Source organism: Chenopodium quinoa, unplaced genomic scaffold (genome assembly GCF_001683475.1).
Source record: "Chenopodium quinoa cultivar QQ74 unplaced genomic scaffold, ASM168347v1, whole genome shotgun sequence".
In the NCBI taxonomy this organism is placed as follows: domain Eukaryota; kingdom Viridiplantae; phylum Streptophyta; class Magnoliopsida; order Caryophyllales; family Amaranthaceae; genus Chenopodium; species Chenopodium quinoa.
The window spans coordinates 542,501-570,307 of record NW_018742244.1 but is presented as its reverse complement, the minus strand read 5'-3'; the positions used below and the strand labels follow the sequence as shown (position 1 = coordinate 570,307).

Below are 27,807 nucleotides of genomic sequence, written 5' to 3'. Positions count from 1 at the left end.
TTATATATCAAATTAAACCAATCAATTATCATTTTCTTGTATGTGATAAAAACACATTGATTAGTTACTTTTACATCATATTTATTTGTCAATAAGGATAGAGTTAACCATCTCTAATATACAAAGTAACATAATATAATATACGATTTCTACCTGAACACGAGCTGATTTGATACATTGGTCAAATTATAAAATTATCCTACATGTTGCTAGCCAACGTGGTCGTTTCCGTTGGCCTATGTGTACTTTTCCTGAGCTGACTAATCTCAAATGCTGACTTGTCACACAAGATTTACAAACTCCGTCAATCAAAAGAGATAAACTGGGCAGCCCTCATTTAATAGTCAACAAGAGTACTTTGTTGAGAGTAAGATGAATAGGAGGAAAACAATTTTTGCATTGAAGTAGAAGTACAAATTAACAACTATATCAAAACAATCTCCAACAAAGAAAACAACATTTCTTGTATCAGTTACAGAGTATTCGGAACAAAATAACTAAGGCTTTGATCTTCTTAAGCTTAATTCTTCTTAGTTAACTTAACATGAAGAGAATTTTGGAATCCTAAAATGGGAGTTCGAACGATTTCTCCACCTTTGATCCTCTCCCATCTGTTCATACAAAGCCCCCGAAGATAAGTCCACCAAAAACGAAAAGAAGAAAAAACAATCTATTAAAGATCAAATTACCTGTAATTAGTGACAAGGTTATGAAGAAAAATAGTCATTAAGACTTTAGCAAATTCTGCTCCTGCACATTGCCTTGTTCCTCCTCCGAATGGCATAAAATTTTTTGCTATAACATCAGGCTGCATTTCCTGTTATTAACACATGATTACAAGATAAACTCGAGTAATTAATGTTTGATCAGCTTATGATAATTATTATGTACTTAGAAATAAAATTAGTAAATTTATAGGCAACTAACCTTCCAGCGCCAAGGATTAAAGGTAAGTGGATCTTTGTATATGTCAGAATTATATTGACATGCAGAAGTCACCAACATAACAGTCCATCCTGCTGGAATAGTATATCCTGCAAAGTAATTAATGTACATGTTGAGTTTATTGCACTAATTTGGAAGGTTTTACATATTGTGATCATAAGTTTATAATGAATTGAGCATTTGAGCTGCCACTTTATGATCCCCGCGACTTGACTCATGATCAACTCTAAAATTGTGAAGGAAGTAGCGCAAATATATAATATGAAATGCTAATATGTGTACCATTTATTTCGATATCTTTCAATGTTCTCCTGAGTACTCCAAGAGAAACATTTCCAAGTCTCAAAGATTCATTAATCACCTGCATCCGAAGTATACAATAAATTAAACATGACATTTTATAACACCCTTTATTTTATGGTCTTTTAAGAGGACTAATTATGCATATATAAGAGTATAGTATAATTTACTTGAAGAGTGAAAGTCATTGATTTCACTTCAGCCCAAGTCAGGGGAGAATCAGGGCTTTCTCTGTTCATGATGATTTTCTCATGCTCAGCCTGTTTAAGGAAAATTACTCGTAATTAGGAAAGCATAAGAAAAGAATTCGAACTTTATAGATGACATCTGAACTAAACAAACCTCTATTTCTTTCAGGACATGAGGATTTTCTGACAAGAATTTGAGGACTAAAGTTAATGTCATGGAGGTAGATTCAGAGCTAGCAAAGAGGAGCCCAAACATAATCTGTAGTATAAATTCCTCGCTCAAGAACTTCTCGGTGCTGAGGTCTTTCAGAGCATGATCTAGGAAATCCCCTCGATATGACTCAGGTGCAGCGAGCCTCTCCTTTAGAGCGGTCCTCATCATATCCATTACTTCTCTTTGGCTCTGATCAGAGTATGTACATACAACATTTCAGAACAACAGTAAAAATGTTAGTTCAGTAAAAATTAGGTGAAGAGAACATGGCCTAAGTAGCAAAATCGCGTGATTGGGATACCTTTAAGCAGCTATGGTAAGTAGTGCCAGGAATGTTCAATGGTAAAGAGAAAAGGCCTTGTGAAATATTACCAAATTTCTCCCCTATTTTCTCCTTGCTCTTGTCAGAAACATACCCAAATAATTGTTTTGCTACAAACTCTATACTCATCTTCATTCGCATAAAAGATAAACCAAAACAATTTAATCAGTCCAAAGTAAATCATATATGCTTATGTAAGTTAGCACACAAAAGATTAAAAAAAAAAGGGAAGAATTGTACAGTTAACGCGGATTCTTTGACATCAATGGTATCCTTAGACGACCATCCAAGTAAAGTGTTTCGAACCAAACTTTCAAGGTGAGGGAGCAAATTTACCCTAAGGCTTTCAGAGCCAAAATGGCTCAAAGTAAGGTTTCTAAGGTATTTATGCACTAGGCCAGCAGCAGTAGTCCTAGCTTCGCCATCTTGTGCAAATAACTTAGAGAATGTGTCTAAGTACCACATTTCAACTGACTTCCCTTCTTGTTGCACAATGTACCGGTTGAAGCCTGGATCAGCAGACATCACAACCGGCCTTCCAACAAGTCGCGTTTGGAATATAGGCCCATACCTTAGAATTCTGGTTCGAATGAACGAGGGAAGGTCTAGGGAGTAAGTAGGGACAAGGAGTTGAAGGGTTTCTCCTATAAGAGGGAAGCCTTTAGACCCTGGAGGTAGAACAAATTGTTTTTCTCTTGAATTCCTCCTTTTTAATACCAAGAAAATAAAACATATTGCTACTATTGTTGCAACATATAAACTCATAGTTGGCCACATTTTTATTGTAACACTTTTCCTAGAAAATGCTTGAATTATTAGGCTATTAGCAGCTTAATGTATGTAATTAGTTTTTTTGATGAATTATATGATCATAAGAGAACCCCCCCTTATATAGTTTTTAGAGATTTGAACAAGAACATGATCATTACCCAAGATAAATTAGTGGATTCTTGGAAGATTTGTAGCAAAATACGATTTATCAAAATCAAATGACACATGAATATGAAACAGATTAAGATGATCAGACAGATCTTGGTTAATGTAAGAGCTATAGATTTTATGACATTATGTAATAAGATCAGATTTATTATGTGATCAAGAATAGTCAACATTGTGCTAGCTTGGATTGTCATGCTCAAGTATAGCAGAAAGGTTTCCAATTATAAAATATACAACACAAAATAAAATAAAATCAAGGAGTTGACGGTAGATTATTGACTTGGAGATTCTAATTATAAATTAAATGCATATTAACATTTTGAGGTCATGAAAATTGTTTGCACAAATTTAACAAAAGGGTTGCTGTGGTGTAGTGGTTATCACGTTAGTCTTACACACTAAAGGTCCCCAGTTCGATCCTGGGCAGCAACACTATTTTACACAATTTTTTTTTTTTTTTTTAACATCATTTCTTTTACTATCCCCAGTCCAAATTACTTATAACTTTGAACAAATAATACCCCAAAGTTACGAGTAATTTGGACCAGAAGTAGTAGACTCCTTTTTACTCTCAAATTATTCTGGTCATTAAACGTTCTTAGTTGTTATTCTTAATTTGTATTTTGTACTCGTAGCATGCCACATTGTAAATTTGTAATATTGCCTGGTTTGTTAAGGTTTACGATAACGGGTTGATAATACTGTATATCATTTAAAAGGTCGATTCATCACGTTACAATCCCAAAATATTGATGATATATGATGACAACATATTAATTAATTCAACATAAGATTCATAACCAATGTCATATCTATTGAGGAAAAAGAGTTCTAGCCTGATACCCTTTAGTTTTTGCTGTTGATCTTTAAAATAAACACTGAATTAAAATTTATTACTGAAGTAGTTTCAGTGTAATCATAACAAAGATTTGGTATAATGAATCCTCAATTCTAAAAGAATGCAAAACTAGTAGCTGATAAAGGAAAGTTGAAAAAAAAATTTCCCATACCCAAAAAAGTTTCAAAAAGGGAAACTCTGCCAAGGAGAGAATTATCTCCCCCAAAATAATCACTTGTTATGTTGCAAAGAAACGACCGAAACAATGTGCAGTATGGTAAGGACATGTCAGTAGATATCATCAATCCAGATTGGCTAAAACGGCATCAACAACTTGTTGAGTAGTACTATTACCACCAAGATCCTTGGTTCTGTACTTTCCCTCTTCAATTACATGCTGCACGGCAGTCTCTAATCGATCTGCAAATGAAGGGAACTGAAGGTGCCTCAACATCATGGCTGAAGAGAGAAGCAGAGCAACAGGATTTGCCTTCTTTTGCTCCACCAATTCTATCTTCCCTACATTTCCAGCTGAAGCACCTTGCTCGAATACAGCATGCTCAGGACCGACGTTACCTAAAGTTCATCCAGCTTATTAGATGCTCAAAATTTTGGAAAGGCTTCTATATCAATGAGTATGCTTTAATCTAAGATCAATAATTCCACTCAAATAAAGGTTTACACTACAGTAACTATGTTAAATGTTCAAAGTTCCAACATACAAAGGATAGATACCCAATGTGGGATATGATCATATGCAGCAACCGTAACAAAAGCCCTGCCCTCTATTATACTGGTTTCTACATTTTTATTTTTATTTTTATTTTTGGGGCTGATCCATTCATGTTTTGTCATGAGCAATTAGCTTCACTCGTTAAAGCTGATTTCAATATAATTAAGATTCAAACTTATTTTTAGTGAGGTGTTTTTAAGTTAAAGAAAACAGGACCAAAAGCATATACTTCGGATATGGCACAGACCAATATAAAGTTAAGAGTTCTTATGACACGCAAATTTAATGAACAAAAGGAAACTGAAAAATAGTGAGGTTGCAAAGGTTAAAGGACAATACCTCCTGGCATGACCCCAGTTCCTCCAGCAATACCAGCAGCAACATTAGACACGAGATTACCATATAAGTTTGGCGTAACCTGTCAAATGTAAAACACAACAGACCTCATCAGAAAATGTATTATCAGATTGCCACTGTCTATTTTCACAAAAGCATATGAAAATGTGACTATATGAGTAGTCAGGGTATATTACATGATATTAAAGGATATAGTCACGAGGAAGAGAAGAAATAGGAATTAGGATATATACCATCACATCAAATTGCTCAGGCCTCGACACAAGCTGCATGCAGCAGTTGTCCACAATGATCTCATTATACTCAATGGTAGGGTACTGTGCTGCAATCTCCCGGCAAGATTCTAAGAAAAGCCCGTCTGCAAGTTTCATGATGTTGGCTTTATGCACAGCAGTCACTTTCTTTCTGTTGTTCAAGTAAGCATATTCAAATGCATACTTTGCAATGCGTTCAGAGCAGAACTTTGTTATCACCTAGTACAATAGAAAGCCAACTATCAGCAACACAATGACTATGCGTTTCAAACAGAACTAGTAGCATAATGTCAATTGCAAAAGAAATGAGTTCTTTTTTTTTTTTTTTCCTGACAGCCCTTACAGGGCAATACAAATGACTTCACATTGCAAAGATGAGATAGATCTGCAGACATTTAGAAGCACATACAAAGATAGCAAGAGATAATATAAAAAGAGGCCAACATAAACCAAATTGATATAGAGCTCTAGAAGAATAGTTTGATGTACAGATACAAGACACCGAGCATTCATGTATGTTCCTTTGTGTTTCCTTTGAAGTTTTACTTTAAGGCCTTTTGAATTCTTTCAACAACTGTATTGTAAAGGCTACAGAGAGACAACTAATGACCCAAAATTTGAAAAAGAATTCTTCAAATACCAACCTTTCCCACACCACATCAACCAACTCTAAACTTGATCTCAGCAAACTCAAGAGCCCACCTCAAGCTCCAAAGTCTCTCTTGGAACTATCCTCTCTCTTCGCTAGGCATTACTAGAATCCACATCCAAAGGACCCAAAGTCCCAAACTAAGCCCCAGATATACCCAAAACACGCATTACTACCCCCATGGCCTAGCAAAGAAATATGTCGACTGGTATTGGAGACCATCTTTACCAGTTATAAGAGCATTGCTCCTTAGCTACCACAATGGCCACATACTCCAGACTTAGATAGGTGAATACATTCATTCGGGTAAAGCTTTTGGCTTTAGCTTTTATGTCATTAAAAACCACACAGAAATCTCATAATCATTAAATCTAGACATATATACAAGCCCTAGTTAGCATCAAGGCAAAATTAAACAACAGTAGCATACTCATTGCATTGTCAGTAATGGGTCGAATAAGAGCCATGCTGTACTCGTAACATAACGAATGGCTCAAGTAATGACACTGTAGAAGTATTAAGGTACACTTGAGTGTAGTATAGCTCCAATGATGGAACAGAACAAGGAGATTTGCAAAGAATACCAGAAGAAAACCACATTAACCGTCCGGCACTCCCCTCATTTAACAGTCAACACCTATTAGATTTCAAGTGCTTTCAGTTGGACGGTTTCTTTCAAAAAATACAGTATGAATTGGGGGCAGGGGGGGTTTATGGTTGATAGTACATACTAGCTAACTTACACTGACAACACAAGATGGTTATCATTGCACCATGTTGTTGGTTTACCAACAAAACAGAAACTAGTTTCAAAACCTCAAAGCCACAGTAGGACATAGAAATGTTACAAAGAAAATAAAGAAAACAAAAGAAATTTGGTCTAACATCCCTAAAAAAGGAGTAATAAAAAGAATATGATCCTTCTTCCTCCTAATAGACATATTAGCATCTATATATCCATAGCATACCTTCAAAAATAGTCAAAAGTCAGACCATAAGTCACTGATGGGCATACATATCATTTCCAAGATACCATTAGTCACTACAGAAACCAACATATCTTTTAACAGTAACTGAATTCCAGTCTTGCACACCTCGAATCAGGCACATAACCATCATGTCATTCTCCAAAATTCACAGGGGAAAATCAATAGTCTCGCTTCCAACTCATCCTTCTTTCTTAAAATATTATCATGTCATTCCAAATTCCCAATGGCTTAATGCATATACAGAAGTTACGCTAAACTCTTAACCCCCTAACCCACCCCCACTTTCCCAACTAAAGGCATTCCTCGAGCCAAGTGGCACTTGTGTAACCGTATTAGTAAAATTAATGGTATGATGAATCCAGTATAATCAATCCTCCACAATAGGTTTAATCTCATCATCCCTGATCATAAATCTCCCTCAATTACCTTCTCTGTAATTCTTAATTAACAACCTTAAGAGACACTATTTTTACAAACACAACAAATCATTAATTGCTGTTACTAATACATGAATTGTTACAATGAAAATGAGATATATGAAAGTAAATCACCAAACAAAAAATGAACATAGATTTACAAGGGCAATGTAGTAGCAAGAGTTTTATACTTTATCAATACAATTATAAATAATGCATAAAGCATAACAATTATAAATCCTCAATCTATGTACAAGTACAAACCATTATAATACATTAATCATAAATAATACAGTAATTCATTAAGCATGATAATTGTAAACTATCAATCTATGTGAAAGTACAAAGCATTATAAATTTATAATACACTTATCATAAAATTATGCATAAAAGAATATTAATCTGACAAACTAACAATAATTCCACACATTAAATTAAAATAATAATAATAGCAGTAATTAAACAAAAATAATCCAATTTTACCTTGAGACTCTCAACAACACCAGGAACAACCTCATGCTCTAAACCAGCATACTCCCCTTCAGAATTCTCTCTAATAACAACAATATCAACATTATCATGTCTAGTTTGAATACCTTTGACATTAAAACAATGAACCAATGAAGCGTAAAGATCAAGCTCCTTTCTCAGATGAACATTCAACGAACTAACCCCACCACCGACAGGTGTCATCAACCCACCTTTGATACAAACCTTATTCTCTCGAATTGATTCAAGAACACCTTCTGGAATCTTCTTCATATCACCATGAACCTCGTACTTGTCGAACACGATTGGCGCGTGCATTGCATCCATAACTTGTTCGACTGCGCCCGTAACCAAAGGTCCGATTCCGTCGCCCGGAATTAGGGTCACTTTTCGGGTTGAACCGTCGCCGGGTCGGGGCATGTAGGTTACGGATCGGGTACTGGAGGGTATGAATTTTTTAAGGATTTGGAGGGATTGTCTTCGAGACATTTTTTCTGGGTTTGAGTTTTTTTGATTGAATTTTAATGGAGTTTTTGTCGGAGAATTACAGAGAAAAAGGAGAATATGTATGTGTGAAGAGCTGGAAAAAGGAGAGAGATAGAGGTCACAGAATTTTATTTATTCTGAAATGAAATGAGGTCACATTCAAATGAAATGAGGGCTCTTCATGTTGGTTAAGGGTTGGGTCTTACCAAACCCGGCCCGGTCCAATTCATATTCAGTTTGTTTTTAAAGAGCTGACCAAAAGTGTAACTTGACTCAATTAAAAATATGATTGGTAAAACTGTATTCTTTTGGTTGGGAATTATAGTCTATAGATTATTTGTTGATGAAATAAGAGTTGGCAAAACTTAGGTTTTTATATTTTGCGTCATTTTTATTCAAAGATTTTATGTTTTATTTTGTTTGAAGGAAAAAATGTTTAACAAATTAAAGGGACAAAGGTTTGTGTTTAATTTTGTTCAAAGGAAACAAAGTGTACCAAAGTAAAGAGAGGGCCAAAGGAGGAGAAGGTTTTCTAGCATTTGGGGGAATTTTCGGTGTCTTTAAATCAAAATTTCTTTTAATTTGAAAATAATGAAACTAAATTTAGAGGATTAACAATTCAGCAATTATTCTCAAACGTCATACGTCATACATCATACATCTCTTCCAAATCATAAATAAATTGATTATCAATCGTAATCCGATCCTTCACAAAGTTGAGCTCGTACATTCTATAACAATCTTTACCAGTCCTTCCCCTTTTCCTTTGCGTTTTTTTTTTTCCTTCCTTTCTTTGTACTTCCTATTTCCTTCTGGGTAAGCTGATCCCTTGTTTTTCCAGTTCTTTGTAGAGTCTTAATTAGCAACCAATCCTTCGATGATGGGCTAATCGAAGAATCATCATTGTTCCTCATCCAATTCAATATCAAAACTTTCCATGCCAGCTAGGTATCTCAAGAAATTGCATAGTACAATAGATACTTCATAACAAAAGGAAAATGGTACCCTTTTTTTTTTACAAGAAGGGAAAATGGTACTTACTCCAAGTGTAAAATCTACAATATCAATAATTCATGTATAAGGAACAAGATTTAACTTTCATATTCACATAACAATTTCCAAAAGGGATTAATATAAGCAATGATTTAAATTCTAAGCTAAGTTCACTTCAATTCCAATTAAAACTCGACCTCGAGCCTTGTTCTAGTTGGAAATGAAAGCTTGACTCAAACCATTAATTCATACTCTGTAACTTGATTCAAGCTCAAGCTAAAACTGAAAATATAAACGTAGAATCTCCAGCTGTTCCTTTGCTCTATGAACCTTTGATTAAAGGTAAAAGCTCCCTTAGCTTGCTTAGCATTCCCCTCAAATAAAATATCGTATTTCTGCACAAATCAAAGATATCATGACAAGGAGATCTATGCAACAGAAAAACTAAAACTTAAAAATCACGTCTGCCTTTCTATAAATACATTGTTTAAAAAGTGAAAGAACACTGACTTTTCACAATTTCTTCCCTAGCAGCATTTTCAAGGACTGCAAGAATTTGTCTTACTTCTTGCTCTGTGAGAGCCCGGCTTGCTTCACGAACTGTTATCTACATAGCTTCTTGTGCAGTACCAGTTTTAGAGGCATCTATACTATCACTTCACTGCAGAGAGATGTTAAGCAGATAGTAGCTCTGCCTATCTACCTGTTACCACCTAGAAGCAGTTGTATATTTTGGGAGGAAAACCGCCTTAATCTTTCGGAGCTTATTAGATAGGAGAAAGCCCTGACTACCCTCGCCAACAGGTAAACAACAGCATAACCCTGATCAACAGTAATAACATGCTTGCAACTTTGCAAGTGCATACATTTAACTAAGCATCAGCATTATAACAGAACATACAGAGATGAGAAAACTACGTCTCCTGCAGAAAATCAAACTACTACATACCTATATGAAAAGGCTTTACCTTTCAATTAAGCCTCAAACTCACATTTTCCTGCTAATTTGTTTCTGCTGCAACACTCAAAGTATTGACAGCAGAAATGATGGATACTAACCTAAGTAAAGCCTTCAACAATTATCATAGAACTCTAAAACCTGAATCGAAGCTGTCACCAAAATTACAGCCAAAAGGGGTCCAAAGTCATAAGAAGCCTCTACTAAGTAAGATGCTCGGTCAAAGAAGCATGGACTGATGTACATTCAGATCTACAATCTAAAAAGAAAAATAACAGATGCAACATTACTGGCAGCAAGACCACGAAAACACTCTTTTGTAGATGTACACACAAAAACATCACAACAAAGGTTGCAAGAATGCAGCTGTAACACCATATAAGATATAACATGAAAACAAAAACATGCAGAATATCCCAACAGAACTTCATAAAGTTGCAAATATTAACAAGTTCAAAAATAAAATAACAATCACCTTAAAAGCTAGAAGTCGTTTACTGAAGATTACTTGAATCAAGACGAATTCCAAATGTAAAGAATACATGAATATTATAAAAAGATGCTAGAAGAAAAAACAATGACATGTTCAGCACACATATACATCAAAAGAGATTAAATATGAAAACTTGAAAAGTATTCAGGAGCAAAAATTTACTCACTTTTGCAAACTATATAACTATTTCGATACATCTTCAAAATATCACTGTATTCAATTATGACTGATGCTTCAGAAATCAAAAGTATTCTAGCTTAGTTTGACTTCCCTGCACAAAGGATGGGAATAGATGCCAACCAAGTCCGCCAATTTTCAGAAGAGCAAATGTATTCCTCACACTTATCAATGAGCTGAAGGCACAGGATTAGCTCCCAATCCCATCTTCTTTCCAAGTAAGGCAAGTTGATCAACAAACTCTGCCCCAGTGAGAATTTCTGTTGTTCTATATATAATAGATGCCAAACAAGTCCGCCAATTTCCAGAAGAGCAAATGAACTCCTCACACTTATCAATGAGCTGAAGGCACAGGATTAACTCCCAATCCCATCTTCTTTCCAAGTAAGGCAAGTTGATCAACAAACTCTGCCCCAGTGAGAATTTCTGTAGTTCCGTATATAATATGCTTGGCTGGCTGCTGACGGGACACAAGCTCTTGTAGGCTTGCATGTTCCACGTAATTCCCTCCCCCAATCATAAACACAATAGCCTCCTTAAATGGTCCTCTAAGATGGCTACCAGAACTAGACTTAGGAGCTCGAGGATCAAACATCACATAGGAGTCAACCTCTGGGTTAGGTCGCCCTTCCATCAAAGCTTCAACTATCCTTGCCAATGCCAGCTGCCGATCACCTGCCAAAAGATTCTTCATACCAGCAGCCAAAAGATTTCCAGCCCAGTCTACTATGTTACCTCTGCTTGCCGCACTAGCAGAAGTCAAAGGAACATTCAATGACTTTATCTTTTTTACATACTGAAATGCACTAGTATCAACCTCAGCTTCTCTGAGTGCCGTTTCCACCATTTCTGCTTCAGATTGTGGAACAGTCTCCAAAGAAATAAGATACATGATAGCAAAACGGAGCTTATCCATCTTGGAACCCTTCCCTTTAAACACACCCATCAACTCATTCATATCAATACTACCCCTAACCATCATATCATACTCTTTTTTGGCATAAGAATCGAGGGACCTCTCCTTAATCTCACCCAACAACACGGTTGCAATATTAGTGTGCTTATCAATCACTTGCTTCCTCTCTGTCAACTCAGGCAGCGAGTTAACAGCACTCATCAAATGCTTTGTGTTCCCAATCAAATCCGTCCCATCAAACTCCGCCCCACTAGTGCCACCAGTCCTCCTATTCACATCATCCACATCCTTCTTATACTTTGTCAACTGAGTCTCAATCTCAACTGCCACCTCCGGAAACTCCAACCCTCCATTTGCCACCCAAAACGGATCCGACCCATCTAGCTCAAACGACTTATTCCCTCCCTTCTCTCCTTGCACACTCACCCTATTAAGCCTCAATCCAAGCACATCATGAACAAGCGGTTTATACCTAAAATCATGCTGAATCCCCATAGCCAACTCAAAATTCCTATCAAATAAACACAAAACCGGCCTCTGAAACGACGAGGCAAAGTTCCCACCTTCACTAAACAAATTATTCTTAGCCAACAAATGGTCCCTAAGCCTCTGATCTAAGGCAGACGCCACCATTTCAGCAGCCCCGCCTTGCGGACACCGAATAATCGGCACCACAGACAATGTAGCCAAAACACAGAACAACCCATCAACAACTTTCTCAATAATTTCCTCAATTTCTCTTTGTTCAGCTTTAGGATCATTCAATTGCACATAACAATTACTATAAGCAAGCGAAAACAGGTTATCCTCTAAAGTAACAAAATCCAAATACTGATCATGTACCTTAGAAACCCTAGAAACGGCGTCGTTTGATTTGAGAAGCCCAGAAGCTAGATCCTCCAACAAAGGCCGAGGAATCGAAGACGAGAAGTTGAGATGAAACGTATCGTATAGAGGTACAGCAGCATCCGAAACGACGCGTTGAATGTTGGCCGGAGTTGGGCGGATGAAGTAAACGGCGGGAACATCGGGGATAGGTTTCCGAGGTTTGTCGATGAGGAAGAAGAGAGTGACGCCATGCTTACGTAAGTCTTTGACATGGATTAGAGGAGAGAGAATATCTTGAGAAGATTTGTCGTAGATCAAGATCTTGTATACTTCTTCGTTTGCCATTCCTGTTGATGAATTCACTGGTTGATTCAGATTCAACATTCTGATTATACATTCTGCAAAATAAACACAAAATTCGATTAAGATTTGAAGATGGTTAGTAGAAATCAGATTGAATTGAAATGAAATTGAAGTTGGAAAATGAGTTTTTAGGGTTTTGATTTGTAAGAAGGGGGATTTATAGACCTGTTTGTTTCTGGCGAAGATTGAGAGACATTGTTGCGATTTGGGGAAGATGGAGATTTGAAGGTTGTAGAAATGGCGGATTAAGATGATGAAGGTGTGTTTGGTTGGTTGATGAGATTAGAGAGGTAAAGAGGATTTTATTTCAGATACAGGAATGTCACCGCCAAAACTCCTTATACCCCTATACTTGCAAGGCGTTTGATTCAACCATGGAAATGAATTATCGACCAAATTAGTGTTCATTTTCTAGTTAAAAAAACCTTTTTAAGTTTTAAGGAAATTTTGTGTAGAATTACTCTAAATATAGGATTATTTGTGAACAACTATCTATTTTTTTTTTATTTGTTTAGAACTATCCATAAGTTTGAAAACATTTGGATAGCATTACCCATTAACATTTTCCGTCCAATTAAGACATTATCGGAGCCCACTTTTTCATCTTTGTCATCCAATTAACTCTCTCAATTTGTATAAAGGTTTTAATTTACCTTAATTAACCTAATTAGCATTTTTAATTAGAATCCATGAGTTTAGTATTATTTAGGGGTTTTTGCTAATTTTAGCATTAATTGACCATTGTAATTGATAAAAGTGAAAATTTTGGCCAAAATAACATTTTAATTGGACGAAAAACGTTAGTGGGTAGTGCTAACAAAACGTTTCCAAACTTGCGTGTAGTTCTGAACAAATTTTAAAAAAGAAATTGGTAGTTGTTTACAAATGACCCTATCTCTAGGGTAGTTCTATACAAAATTTCCAAGTTCTAACTTTAAGATGGTTATATACAATAATTTAAGGATGGATCTCTTAGGGCCTATTCATTTCAGCTTAATTTTCAATTCAGTTCAGTTTAATTCAGCTCCAATCAGTTCAGTTCAGTTCTTAATTTTCTTCTCTCATAAAATATTCATTTCAGCTCAATTCAGTTCAGTTCATCTCCACTCAGTTTAGTTCATCTCAGTTCAATAAATATGAACATGCTCTTAGTCTCATACCCTTATACTTCGTAACTTTTCTCAATGGTTGAGATCTAGTCGGATCCTTTATCTTTTTTTTAGTAACATTATCTCTTAGTAACCCCGACAACTCGAGTGACCCCTGACTGAAAAACTAAAGTAACCCTGACAACTCGAGTAACCCCTGACCGAGGAACTCAAACAACTCCGGCAATTCGAGTAACCCCAAACCAAGAAACTCGAATAACCCCTGCTGCACAATATAACAAATTGAATAGAATAAATTGTGAAATTTAATTCTTTATTTCGCTGATTTTTAATTCTAAAAAAATTCTCAAATCTCTTTTTCCATTGACTACAATCTACCATTTTCTTATGTGGTGCTCTAAAATGTCTTGAGAAATCTTTCGTTTTATACTTATACTATGTATTAATCAATATTTTCTTGTATGTTGTTATATTAATCTTACTAGCTAGGTTTCCTAAAAATTTTATAATTATGATTATTATTGTTGTGTGGACAAGCATGAAATGACAAAAATTACAAATAAAAAAAACAAATAGGTTTATAAACTCTTTCAAAAACAGATCATCTTTCAAAAACATAGCATCTTTCAAAATTTCTCTCTTTCAGACACCCTTTAATTCCAATACAAATCAATTCTCTCATTTGTATTTCATATAAAATCAATTCTCTCCCTTATACTCTAATACGATCATTTATTTCCATCTTTACAAGAATCATTGTCGAAATCTCTCCTCTGTAATAGGAGTTTCTACTTTGTCATCCATTTCTAAGTTTCTTATATCTTCTTCAAATACTGGGGAGGGTCAACCGTTTTATAAACAAATTATACAATAATAGAGACAAAATCAAGCCATACTTCGACTTTCTGAGAATCTTGAATGATGAATTTCAACCCGTGAGAGAAAGAGAGAGAGTAACGCTATCCATTGATGAAAAATTAATGCAAGAACTGTAATTTTCTGAGAGGTTTCCGAAGGGCGATTATGGATTTTTCCAAGATAGTGAATTCATGTTAAGGAAGATTAATAAACAATAAGAATTGATTGGTGATGGACATTATGGTGTTGGCAATGCTTTGGATGATGGTCTCCCGGTCTCGAATCGCAAGTCTCCCGACGGAAAAGATAAGGAGAATGGCAGTATATAGGAAGAGACACCATGCCAGAAGAACATTATGTTTGTTCGCATGTCTAATTAAAGTTTACCTTAGATTTTATTAGTATCAATTAATCAATTTGTTGATTTTTTAATATCGAATTGTTTATGATTATAATTGAACAGAGGGGTTTTATCAATTTAATTTATTTAAAGATTAGGGATTTCACTTTATTTTTATTGTTTCGACCAAACAGTTCAAGAAGAAATTGAAAACCTATAGATTCAAATATGTTACAAATATAACTCAAACGTAAAAACTTAATCATACTATATTACTAGATTAGTCCCGTGCGCCCGTGCGATGCACGGTTTTAACAAAAAAAAATTCAGTATAGAACTACAAATACAAATAATCTTTTCAAATTTGTTACTGTATAAGTTCATGAAGGTGAAAATCCTAACACAATATTTTTATACTCATATTTCATAAGTATGTATAAATAAATAGCTTTAATTTCTTGTTAAATGATTAAACATCTATAATAAATTGATAGATAAAATCATAAGTCTATGTAGTTAATGGTATCCTAATAATACATTCAATAATGCTTTCTATGTAGCCAACTTTAAATTAATTAACACAACATCCAAATTGATGAATAACCAAAACCCTTTGATGCAGGAGCCGTAAAGACTATGCAAAATCAAAATACTAAGTCAAAATTTCATAACTATCAATCATCCTATTGTTGGAATAAAAAGTAAATATAATACTGATACTTGCATACTTCATTCAATCATGAGATACATAGATGCCTCTTGCCCTACAATAACAAATTTAAACTAAAAAAATAAATAATGCTAGTACTTAGTGGATAAACATGAGCCATGATTTACTCCACCAAATAAATTGATTTCTAATAATACTCCTAAAAAAGAGATTAATAAGGCACTAAAGTACTAACAACCTAATATCCATTAATTCCTAACTTTTATTTTGAAGGAATAATTAATATCAACACCTACTGGAAATTGTACAAATTTGGTCAAAGAAACTCAATTAATACGAAGCTAAAGTAACGTAATAAATTACGTATCACTAAAAATAAATTATATTTGAACATTATCATTCAATATCGCAATGCATAATCCCAAACTCAAAATAGAGCTAATGCAAAGACAAATTAGAAAATTAAAAATAGATAGTTGAAAATCAAATTGAAGAGTTGTATTCCAAATTTGTAGAATAAAAGTGTTGAAAGATTATACTTAGATTCTTATGAAAAATCACAAAAAAAATTGACATCATCAAAACTTTTAAGCGGGAAAAAATTTAATAGAAAAGCAACATGCGAGTTCGCACCGCGATAGCAAATTATAAAGATGTAGTGAATTATGAAAATTATTAGGAGAAAGATACGGGAAAAATAAGTAGTAAAAAAATGGACACACAAGTTGTACAAGGAAACTCTCATTATAGAAACCCTCATATAGAAACTTCGATCATCATATGAATGGAAGACACTCATAGAGATATGTAAGTGGATACATGTTCTCAATTGATGTCCAACACCACTATTTATATAGGTGATGTATGGAGGTAGAATGCTCTTTAAATTACTACATAAATCTATAATATTCATGACCATTCACCAATTATAGATTCCTTCACAATTTTCTATCCAGTAGAGTTTCCTAAAAACAATGAGATGAAAAGTGTCTATCCAATAGAGTTTCCAAAAAACAGAAGCATTATTAGTGTTTCTTAGCTTGTAAAGTTAATGAGAAGGTAGTATATTAGATTAGAACCTCTCACATGTCAACTCGATTTGGGTTACCGAGTAATATCTGTTGAAAGTTGGTATAAGGGTATGGGGATCCCCCACCGCCAAGCTAAGTTACTCCTACTAGTCTAGTGAAGAATGATCCTAGCTACAACCTCGTAGTTAAGGGTAGTTAAAGAATTGAGAGCATAAATTACCTTACAATTAATTGTGAGAATAGAATTACTATCTCCAGTATTTGAAAACACCCGTATTTGGTATCCTCAAATTTCCTACATACAGAAGAATACCTCTGTTAATTGTTATCTGCAACTTTGGAATATTTTACATCTCTCAAATAATACCCCCAAAGTTGCAGATAACAATTAACGGAGGTAGTATGTAAAATTGTCTATTTCATGTAAATGTATCTTTAGATCAATAAGATCACTAAGTCACTACGTACGTTCACGATTGTATTTCTTCTTCAAAAAAAAAAAAAAAAACAAACAAACGTTCACGATTGTATTGGTGCCAGCCGGATCTATTAGGCTATTAATATTTCTATGCAGATTAAGAAAGACTATTTTTAAAAGACTTCAAATAAAGAAACAATTTCCAAGATTTGAAAAAAAAAAAGAAAATCAAGGATAAGTCTCTCATATATAATGTAAAAATTCTACAATGTCATTCTTTAAAAATGACACCACAACTTGATGATGTGGAAAAATCTGATTGGCCTATATTTTGTATTTTTATTTTCATTTTGAATTATTTTTAATGTCTATAATGTATTAAAATTGTATTTTTTTTTTGTATTCTTTTTAATACTTGTAATTTTTTTTAGAATTACATAATTATAAATTTTGAAAATCTAGTTTTTATAATAAAAATTAATATTCGAAATTATAATTATAATTTAGAAATCATAAAATTAAATTCCTTCATATACGTCAAAATTATTCATCATCGTTCATCATTGTTCTAATATCGTTCATCGTTCATCATTCATCATCATCATTCATCATCGTTCATCAATCATTTCATAAATTATGAGATTCTATATCATAACATTAATAAATTTTCGAAAATATACTTATAATTAAAAATCAGGATCATGGATATGCTGCCGGAGAATAAGAATGACTGTCAGAAGTATTGCCTGAATATCGCCGGAAAACTGACCATTTCCTTCCCAAGAAAGTCGCCTGAAACCTCCTTGAAATTGACCAAAACCTATCTTAAAATCGGTGCCAAAAAGTCCAAGAACTGCCATGCCAGAATGCCTATGTTTGTCGCCTGAAAATCGCACCAGAAACACACCCCAAAACTATTCAAGAAATCCACCCAGAAAGACCCTTAAAAAAGCACCAAAAAGGCACCCACATACGCCTAAAACCGCTTGCAAATTCGTCAGAACCTTGAGCCGCCGCCTTGAACCTTCGCCGGATCTACGTGCGATGGAAGAGTCGCCAGAACCTGCAACCTAATTGATGCACCCTAATTGCCCAGCAGAATGATAAAAAAAAAATGCCCATTAGGCCATTAACGATGATGAAGAACACTGAATATTTGGTCTGCAAACTGTTTTTTTATTTTTTTTTTATTTTTTTTTTTTAAGTTTGATTTCAAAATTTTAATTATATTTTAATTTTTTGAAATGATTTTCTTAAAAAAAAAATTATAATGATGTATTCTTTATAAAAATACATGTATTTACAAGCACATATACATGTATAGTACATTTAGCCTTTTAAAAATAAATAAAAAATTAACCAATTATAACTTGACACATCATCATAACACTTTATTCAACTTGTTCGTAGGTTATACTTGTAGACTTTCTAATGGTGTAGGTGTATTTTAGAAGCTTACTACGGAGCATAACGTTGCACGATTGTGTCAGCCACCCATTATCTTGTAACGTCACACAACGTCACGTTCGATATGATGAAATGTTCCACAAAATAATATGACTTCAAACTTTCTAAGTCAATAAATATAAAATACTCCATACATTATCTAGGATAGTTTTGCAATTGCTACAATATCAAATATCAATGTTCCTTAGCTTTTCGAACTTTCCTCGGTTAAGGTTGAAACTGTTTCAGTAAACAGCTTTATACCTCAGACCGAAAGTTTTGACAACTTACCCCACTACCTCCCTATTTTATTTGTTTCTCCAATTTATCCTAAAACTCAACGCATGAAGAAATAGAGCAAGTATTCTAAAACGAGGAGAATATGAGGCAAAGCCAAGAACAAAGAGAAAAGAGAAGGAAAAACAAAACAAAACAACACACCACACCACACCACACTACATAACCAAAAAACAAAGAAACAAAGAGAGGGGGCTTTTTTATTTAGCATTTTAGCAAGGTTATAGAAACCAAGGAATGACACAATGTAGATAGACGGCAGACGCTTGCATTTTCTTACAAGAAGGACATGAGATAAGAACAATAAAAATGCCCCTCGTAACTAGACAGTAGCACATTAGTGAATAAAATCATACGAATAAATACATTAGAATGTAACAAAGTAACAAGTAGAGTGATCCACAGTCCGGATCAACTGCATATTATGATGATCATTGTAGGGAACTTGTTTAGCCACTGAAGATTGCAGCAAGCTGGTCTTGAGTCTGCATCGGAAAGTCCACGCCAGTCAGTTTAGCATACACCGAAGTTCCAGTTTCGCCGTCAATAACAATAATTGCCAATAGCCCTGAGTTAATCAGTTTTTCTTCAATACGTTCCCAGTCGATGCAATTGAATTTGCTTATGACACCACACTCCGCGTAAAGCTGCCCCATTTACATACCAAAAAAAAACATTTGATTTATCTCCATTTAATTGGACGCAAAATGTTAATGGGTAGTGCTACCCAAATGTTTTTTTAACTTGTGGATAGTTCTAAACAAATAAAAAAAAAATGGGTAGTTGTTTACAAATGACTCTATCTTTAGGGTAATTCTAGACAAATTTTTCTTTAGTTTATTTTCTTATATGATGTGATCTGATTTGAAATAAGTTATAAATTGAAATAGATATATAGTCTAAATCAAAAACTGAATGTTTGTGTACTTACCCTCTTTCCATTAGCCTTAGAGTCGGCCCAAGCTAGAAGCCATCCACATTCAACGCCAGCAATGTTCTTGCCGGTATAAACAACCGCTGACATAATCCCATCATCCTTTACGGAAATTTGTGCAAAGGTACTAATTGAACCATCAAGAGGATTTGGATAGTCTTTGACAATTTTTCCAGCCCATAGCTTGGAATCAAAAAGGGTCAAGGGTCTTAGTGTTACGGCCCTTAAGTAGCCTTCTAACACGATCAGAGGCAATACTGCGCCACCAACCTCGGTCACATGTTGAACTTTATACTCAGCTAATATGGGCTCGGCTTCCTTGATCATCTCATCCAACTCCGCTTTCTGTAGGCTGCTCAACTCGACATGGGTCGTGCTTGATGCCATTTATTTTTTCTTATGTACCTTGAATGTGTATATCATGCATTTATATAGTCCGGAAGTTAATATCAATCACAGCAAGCAAGGATAAACTTTTAATTAACATATATACTTCCATTGCACACAGAATTAGGAGAGTCGATCTGTTTCACCGTGAAACCATCAACCCAAAATTTGATATACATATCCAAAAACTTGTATTTCTATGATTATTTTTACAAAAACTTGTATGAAATGTCTAGGCCAAAAACTATTTTTTTTAATTAATTTCAAAAGTCAAAATCTTCAAAAACTTATATGAAATGTTCAATACTCACACTAACATTTTAAGCTAGACTTTGAAACAATAAAGACTTGTAACTATGATCAATATGCCAATATAATAAATAACGATCCCTAAAACATTAAAATACAATTAAGAATATTAAGACATGTAGATTGTAGATCAATCTTCATTCTTAGTTTAATTCTAGACTTCTAGTGTTTAATTTGTATCGTATTCAATCATAAAAATCTTTGTCAAAAACTTATCGACAAAATGAAAAGAAAAAAAAAGGATGAGGGAGAATTTGGAGAAAAAAAATAATTTGTTGAAGTTATGGTAAAAGCTAAACTACGGCTTTAATACACCCTTTTGATATGGCAATCATTCCAGTGAATTCAATCTACTAGCTACTTAGCTAGACTACTAACCAATATACTTCGTATAAAAGAACACAATAAAAAGATTAGAGGAAGAAATTACCTCAAAAGAGTATTATAATGCGTAAAAGATTGCAAACTAACAAGATGTTGTAATTGTTGTTGATGCACATACCAAGACCCTAACTAATGGTATTTATAGGCCTCATGAAACATTAAAAAAAAGTTGACAAACAAATAAAATAAAACAAGTCTCATTAAGATGATTTTTAATAGTTATTAGCTTATAATCGAAACAGATTTAATTGGACAGAAATGACTTGAAAAAATGACCGACCAAATATAAATAAAACCCTAGAATGGCCATTTTGCTGAGTCTTATATGATTAATATACCCATGAAATATTTGATCATATGTTCACGATTGTATTTGTGCCAGCCGGATCCATTAGACTATTCATTTTTCTATACAGATTAAGAACAATTAATTTTAAAAGACTTCAACCTTAACAAATCATTCTAATTTTAGTATGTATATATATCTAAATAATTTCATATATTTGTTGTTATAATTTTGGTGGCTTAGTGGTAATTGGGCTTACAATAGCTCCTGTAGGTTCGACTCCACTTTTTTTTTTTTTGAAACCCGACTCCACTTAGTGTTCAATTATTATTTTTTGTTCCATAATTTGTCTATAGATCATCTTTTTTTTGGGATAATATAATTGGTATAATTATGAAATAAGAAGCTTTATTTTGAAAATCAGATCAAATCAAATTTTTATCTATTTATAACCTTATTTTAGCAACATACAGATTAGATCGAGTAACTCATAATTATGAGTAAACACTACAAAGAGCATCATGTAGGAAAAACTCAAGGGGGGCATTTTTTATTTGATTAAGAGTATAGAAACCAACAAATACAAGGTAGATACGATAGACGACGCTTACATTTTTTTACAAGGAACGTAACATAAGAATACCCCTCATAACTCTGACACATAAAATAAATAATAACATAAACAGTGAAATAACAGGGTAATAAGCAGTATTGTCCGGATCAACGGCATATTATGTTGTTCATAGCAAAGAACTTGTGAATTTAACCAGTGAAAACTCCAAGAACTGCATCTTCAGTTGATACTGCTGACTCCACGCCAATTATTGTACCATACACTGAGGTTCCAGTGGAGCTGTCATGAGCCCTAACTACTGGAAAAGCTTTCTTCAATTTTTCTTTAATATGTTCCCAATCGATACACTCGAATTCGCTTTTACGGCCACACTTGGCGTAAATCTGTCCCATTTATACAAACAGATACATACGTACATGTTAGGCTATGTTCAATTCACCTCATCAATTTTGATTTAAATTTTTGCAATTTGGTCATCAGTCTAATTTATTGATTTAACTAAACTTTTACTTTATTTAATTTGTACAGTACACTAATCTCGACGAAAAAAAAAACAATGGTGGTAATTGTTAAATGGTGACCATCTCAATCAAAAGATTAAGCTGATGTTTGCAGCTTCAAAGATTGGTTATCAGTAACTTTAGAAAATCAAAGCCGGTTTTGGTTTCTGTCATTCATACATGAAAATTTTGACAATTACCACCTTCTGTTATGTCTATTTTAGCAATTACCACCTTCAATTTTTTTTTTTGAAAATTACCACCTTCTATTTTCAAAAACATCAAAAGTTACCACCTTCTTGCCCCCCAATTAGCACGTGACGTCATTTTGGGCAAATTCTTTCCATTCCCTCCCTATTTCCCTCACATTTCTTATTCCTATTTGGATTCTCATCTCCCCTTTCACTTTTTTTCCCCCAAACCACCAATAATTTTCCGTCAATTTTGATTTGGAGGAGTGAATTGAAGAGTTTCTTAATTTTTGGGGGAAAATAAGTGAATGAGAAGGTAAGAATCGGGTTATGGAAGAGAAATGGGAGAGAAATAGGGAGGAAAGGGAAAGAATGAGCCCAAAATGATGTCACGTTGTAGTTGGGAGGCAAGAAGGTGATAACTTTCATGTTTTTGAAAATAGAAGGTGGTAATTTTCAAAAAGAAAAATAGAAGGTGGTAATTGTTAAAATGGACATAACAGAAGGTGGTAATTATCAAAATTTCCTTCATACATTAATAAAACAAGAATTGATCATTTGAAATTTTGTAATAATGATAATTATTGTGAACTTACCCTCCTTCCCTTGGTCTTAGAGTCAGCCCAAGCAAGAAGCCAACCACATTCAACACCAGCACTATTTTCGCCGGTATACACCACTGCCGCCTTAATTCCCTTAAACCATGCGCAACCTTGCGCAAATAGGCCAATTCTATCTAGAGGATCTGGATATTTTTTCACAATGATCCCTGCCCATAGCTTCGAATCAAGAACGGTTAAGGTTCCTCTTGTCTGATTCTTTAAGGTGCCTCCTAACGCGATCACTGGAGATATGCCACCAACCACGGTCGTGTTTTGTTCTCCATTTTCAACAATCATGGCACGACACTTGTTTACTATTTCCTCCGAGAGACACGAGTTCTTCGCGTCCTTGATCATCTCATCTATAACCGCGTTCTCTTGGCTGCTCAATTCGACACTCACTTCCTCCTCAGATTGGGTTGTTGTTGATGCCATTTTTTTCTTATGCATACGTTCATATTTACCAAGTTAGTTATAGAGGTAAACATACATCTTTTTATCGAAAAACATTCAATAACCATTAGGACAACAATTGTAATCAATGTACAATTCTATATAATAAATCGTGAAAAATTAAACACGTAGTACATTGTAAGAAGAATTTGGAGAAGCAATATATTTCGTTGATGAATTGAAGTATATAATTTACATGTAAAAGCTATTATGGATTTAATATACGTATACCCAAATTGTAGTTACTACGATGTAGTACATAATTATATTATACGATAACTAAATGAAGAAATATAAATCTTGTACTACGTATAAAATAACAAACCATAGAAAGACAAAAGGAAGAAAGCACCTTGATAGAGTGTAATCGTGTATGCTCCTCAAGGATTATTGCAAGCTAAAGTAATAAAATGATGTTGATGTACATTTACAATACCCTATTATGTAGGTTTTATAGACTTTGTTCATAACATTTGCATACGTATTTCGCGAAGGTTTTACAGACGTATTAGTTTATTAATTTGAATTTTTTTTTATTACAACTAACGTATACATTGCAGCTAATTAAATAATAGTCATTGTTATGACAATAGTCAATTCAATATCATTATCTTACAATAAAAAAGAGGGGTGGGGGTGGTTTGATTACTTTAAAATGATTATAAATGTATCTCATACGGAGTAGTATTTTTCTTTTTGTAACATCAAATTGCAATATACTATGAGTCTGTTCATATTAACTGAACTCAACTGAACTGATTGGAGCTGTACCGAACTAAACTGAGCTGAAATGAAATTTTATGAGAGAGGAAAATTAGAAGCTGAACTGAACTGATTGGAGCTGAACTGAATTAAGCTGAACTAATTAGAGCTGAACTGAACTAAACTGAAATTAAGTAAATGTGAACATGTCTTATATTAATGTATACTCCGTATTTATTATCCAAAGTACGTTCATCCGTTCATATAAAATAAGACGATGCCATTTTGACTTTTTAGTGGATTTTCAAATGAATACAAGGTCAAACATAGCCATTTAGATCCTAATCAATCCGAACCACAAATAACTATATAAGAGGATTTTAAAATGAATAATAAGTCCCACTAGGCTAATGAAAATTCTACGCCGTAGTAATTTAAAACGATTTCAACGTTTTTAAGTCGAAACAAATCATTCAAGTATTTGCTTTCTAAGTAAAACTACCTATATTTCACGTCATTGTTTGTTGTGTAATGTTTATGACTTCAAAAATACAAAGTCAATAAGTATTACAGAGTACTAGTAGATGAGACTTAAAAGACAAAAAAATCTTTATATATATATATATATATATATATATATATATATATATATATATATATATATAAATTGGTACAAACCACCTTTTTTTAAAAAAAAAAAAACACCTTTTATGTTTTTTTATTTACTAAACCGCCTTTTAAGTACCAAAATTCTTGATTGCACCACCCCTATTTCAAATTTTGACGAAAAATTTAACTGAGATGTCAAAGGGGCCCACAACTTGTGTCTTTTGCTCCTAAATCATGTAATTTTTTTTTTCACTACAAAAAACATTTGACCCTTCCCTCTATATAAATGCATGACTAAATTGAGTAAAGCTCTATAAAAACCAAACCTAATTTTGCTAAAAAATATTAAATTGTAATATTTGTTTATTCTCAAACCCTAAATTGAGGTAATTGAAGTGATGGCTGAGATGGAAGGGAAGGTTTTGCTATGGTTAATGATTTGGAAATGGATAATTGAGATGCAATCTGTTAGATTTGAAATAGGGGTGATGCAATAAAAAATTTAGGTACTTAAAAGGTGATTTAATAAATAAAAAAAACCTAAAAAGGTGGTTTTTCTCAACAAACCAGTGTAAATATTCTCACTAAATATTTCAAGTCTAATAAATACATATTGTAATAAGTAACAAAAAACGAAAGAAGTGTAAATATTCTTACATGTATTCAAGTGCACAAAAGGGTAAGCACAAGCACCCAAAGGTAAACTTTTTATTGATTTGACAAATTTGCTCAAATGAAGATTTGAAATGAAAAAAAAAAAAAAAAAAAAAAAAACAATAGTATACCATTGAGTAACCCTCCCATAAAATATTGAAATATATATCAAGAACACTCACATATAAATGATACAAGACATTTTAAACAGAACTCCATTTATTATACAAGTTTAATAATGAAAGAAAAAGAAAGCAGAAAGATAATCGGTGCCACCGAAGCCATTTAATTTAGCAACCAGTGTGGTTCCAGTCTCCTTATCATGGATATTGGCTGTCTTCGAGTCACTGTCATGCAACTTCATTTTGATCTGTTCCCAGTCGATGTTCTTGAATTTGGTTTCACGCCCACATTCCGCATAAACCTGCCCCGGGTTATAACTTATTACCATTAAAAAAAGTTATAACATTAATACAATAAGATTTAATATACGGAGTAAAATACTTCGTAGTTTTTTTTTTTTTTTTTTTGGGTGCCAACAAGAGGCTAGGCCTCGAGAAATAAAAAACAAGAATTAAAAAAAAAAAAAAAAACTAAGATTGTAGAAATTATAACTCCCAAATTTGTCCAATTTAGCAAAAATCCCGAATTAATTACCTAAACCCTAATTAATCTTATCAACTCACTTCGTTTTAGGTTAGATTGTAGAAATTATAACCTAATTTCCAAAATTTTTGTAATATCAAATTTCATAGATGAAATTGAAAGAGGAGAGTAGAAGAACAGGGGAAATCGAGGGAAAACGAAATTGTGGGTCCTACAATGACTCATCTCACAAAGTGGTGGGATTTTCAAAACTTTTGGAAAAAAGTAGGTGGTAAAATTCAAAAAAAAAAAAAAAAAAACCTTAAGGTGGTATTTTCAATTTTGGCAACAATAAATGGTGGTAATTATCAAAATTTCCAATTCCTAAATACAATAAGGTGAACTAAATATAGCTTTAGTTACCAAAAAAAAGGAATCATCTATTAAAAGTCAAAGCATTGCAACAAGGCAAAAAAGAAATGAAGTATATATATTAGCTTATAAAAATTCTATAGTGGTCGTTTGAAATATGACTACTATAATATTTTGATGATTATATAGTTCATAATTAACGTATTTTTATCCAAGTAATTATATATATTAATCTATTTTTGCTATAAATTATTATTATCAGTATTTTTTTAATTTATCAAATTTTTAGTTTTATTTATGTAATTTTTACACTTATTTTATAGTTTTTAGAAAAATATTTATTTTATGTTGGATTAAAATTTTCAAAAATTATATTTGCATTGTTGAAATTAGAATATTAATTGTGTCCAATTCGTAGTGTGAAAAAATGAATCGCTCATATTGTTTATCATTAAAATAATAAGGTAGTCATATTTCATATGACCACTGTAGAAACATCCTATTAGCTTATAATCAATGTTTTTTTTTTATTGAAAGGAAGCTTATAATCATCAATGCACTTAGATATATGGTTTCCAAAACAAAAAAAAAAAAAGTACTTCAAAATCTACCTACCACTTCACCAAAAAAAAAATCCTACATACCTTCAATTTACCGTTGCAATCTGACCAAGCAAGGAGCCGGCCGCAAAGATCACCGTGGCAATTCTTGCCCGTATACACCACTGCTGCTTCGATTTCTTTTAATATGGCGTTTGAGTGTGCAAAATGACCAACAACACTATGCGTAAGAGGATTTGGATAGAGTCTGATAATGTGTCCTGCCCATAATTTGTGATCAAATAATTGCAAGGGTTCCTGTGTCAGATTTTTCAAGGTACCTATTGTTTGGGTCCAATTTAGTCCAATTGGGCTTAGGCATTAAATGATCCAATTAAAAGCCCAAGGTCAAGGTTCATCTCTCCAATTGTGCTAAAGTCAAAGATCAGTCCTCAAGGCAAGCCAATTAGGCTAAAGCCCAACTTCTCCATGTATGAAGAGGTATAAAAGCCATCAATATTACATTAGTACATTCATTCAAGCAAAGCCTCAAGCAATTAATTCTCTTGCATAGTGTTCTCTTTCTACACACTGTACTGACTTTAGCATCGGAGGGGCCTTCCTCGGCAACACCCCCGAGGCTAGTTTACGTGTGTTTACTGTGCAGGAAACCTTCGGCCCAACATTTCTTGGATCGAATCTAGTCTTCA

The 27,807-nt window shown here is 33.6% G+C and overlaps 6 protein-coding genes and 1 non-coding gene across 8 annotated transcripts; 1 reads left to right on the top strand and 6 right to left on the bottom strand.

Annotated features, from left to right (window-relative positions):
• Nucleotides 1–169: 169 nt before the first annotated feature.
• LOC110737593 (cytochrome P450 87A3-like) lies at nucleotides 170–2,110 on the bottom strand. The gene is made up of 7 exons (XM_021917932.1): nucleotides 1,949–2,110; nucleotides 1,588–1,836; nucleotides 1,416–1,505; nucleotides 1,228–1,306; nucleotides 928–1,034; nucleotides 690–817; nucleotides 170–611 (listed from the first exon to the last, which is right to left on the bottom strand). Exons 1-7 carry the CDS (start codon nucleotides 2,108–2,110, stop codon nucleotides 521–523), a joined length of 906 nt encoding a protein of 301 aa, XP_021773624.1. The 3' UTR covers nucleotides 170–520.
• A 31-nt stretch (nucleotides 2,111–2,141) lies between these two features.
• On the bottom strand, nucleotides 2,142–2,804 carry LOC110737602 (cytochrome P450 87A3-like). The gene has a single exon (XM_021917939.1). It carries the CDS (start codon nucleotides 2,744–2,746, stop codon nucleotides 2,150–2,152), a length of 597 nt encoding a protein of 198 aa, XP_021773631.1. The 5' UTR covers nucleotides 2,747–2,804; the 3' UTR covers nucleotides 2,142–2,149.
• Nucleotides 2,805–3,267: 463 nt separating this feature from the next.
• TRNAV-UAC lies at nucleotides 3,268–3,340 on the top strand. Its single transcript has one exon. It is a non-coding gene; the product is annotated as a tRNA-Val (tRNA).
• Nucleotides 3,341–3,723: 383 nt separating this feature from the next.
• On the bottom strand, nucleotides 3,724–8,374 carry LOC110738453 (isocitrate dehydrogenase [NAD] regulatory subunit 1, mitochondrial-like). The gene is made up of 4 exons (XM_021918864.1): nucleotides 7,628–8,374; nucleotides 5,070–5,309; nucleotides 4,819–4,897; nucleotides 3,724–4,322 (listed from the first exon to the last, which is right to left on the bottom strand). The coding sequence occupies exons 1-4, from the start codon at nucleotides 8,120–8,122 to the stop codon at nucleotides 4,048–4,050; spliced, it is 1,089 nt and encodes a 362-aa protein (XP_021774556.1). The 5' UTR covers nucleotides 8,123–8,374; the 3' UTR covers nucleotides 3,724–4,047.
• A 516-nt stretch (nucleotides 8,375–8,890) lies between these two features.
• On the bottom strand, nucleotides 8,891–13,243 carry LOC110738441 (SEC1 family transport protein SLY1-like). 2 transcript variants are annotated; one of them, XR_002514618.1, is made up of 3 exons: nucleotides 13,013–13,243; nucleotides 9,623–12,882; nucleotides 8,891–9,507 (listed from the first exon to the last, which is right to left on the bottom strand). XR_002514618.1 is itself a non-coding variant. In XM_021918853.1 (2 exons), exons 1-2 carry the CDS (start codon nucleotides 13,041–13,043, stop codon nucleotides 11,075–11,077), a joined length of 1,839 nt encoding a protein of 612 aa, XP_021774545.1. In that variant the 5' UTR covers nucleotides 13,044–13,243; the 3' UTR covers nucleotides 8,891–11,074. The 2 variants fall into 2 exon arrangements, 1 of the variants encoding a protein (XP_021774545.1); XM_021918853.1 differs by having other exon boundaries at nucleotides 8,891–12,882.
• Nucleotides 13,244–19,192: 5,949 nt separating this feature from the next.
• Nucleotides 19,193–21,140, bottom strand: LOC110738432 (jasmonate-induced protein homolog). Its single transcript, XM_021918844.1, has 3 exons — nucleotides 21,077–21,140; nucleotides 19,948–20,355; nucleotides 19,193–19,663 (listed from the first exon to the last, which is right to left on the bottom strand). Exons 2-3 carry the CDS (start codon nucleotides 20,335–20,337, stop codon nucleotides 19,466–19,468), a joined length of 588 nt encoding a protein of 195 aa, XP_021774536.1. The 5' UTR covers nucleotides 20,338–20,355; nucleotides 21,077–21,140; the 3' UTR covers nucleotides 19,193–19,465.
• A 439-nt stretch (nucleotides 21,141–21,579) lies between these two features.
• On the bottom strand, nucleotides 21,580–24,055 carry LOC110738423 (jasmonate-induced protein homolog). The gene is made up of 3 exons (XM_021918832.1): nucleotides 23,989–24,055; nucleotides 23,178–23,624; nucleotides 21,580–22,273 (listed from the first exon to the last, which is right to left on the bottom strand). Exons 2-3 carry the CDS (start codon nucleotides 23,616–23,618, stop codon nucleotides 22,079–22,081), a joined length of 636 nt encoding a protein of 211 aa, XP_021774524.1. The 5' UTR covers nucleotides 23,619–23,624; nucleotides 23,989–24,055; the 3' UTR covers nucleotides 21,580–22,078.
• Between the last annotated feature and the right edge of the window lie 3,752 nt (nucleotides 24,056–27,807).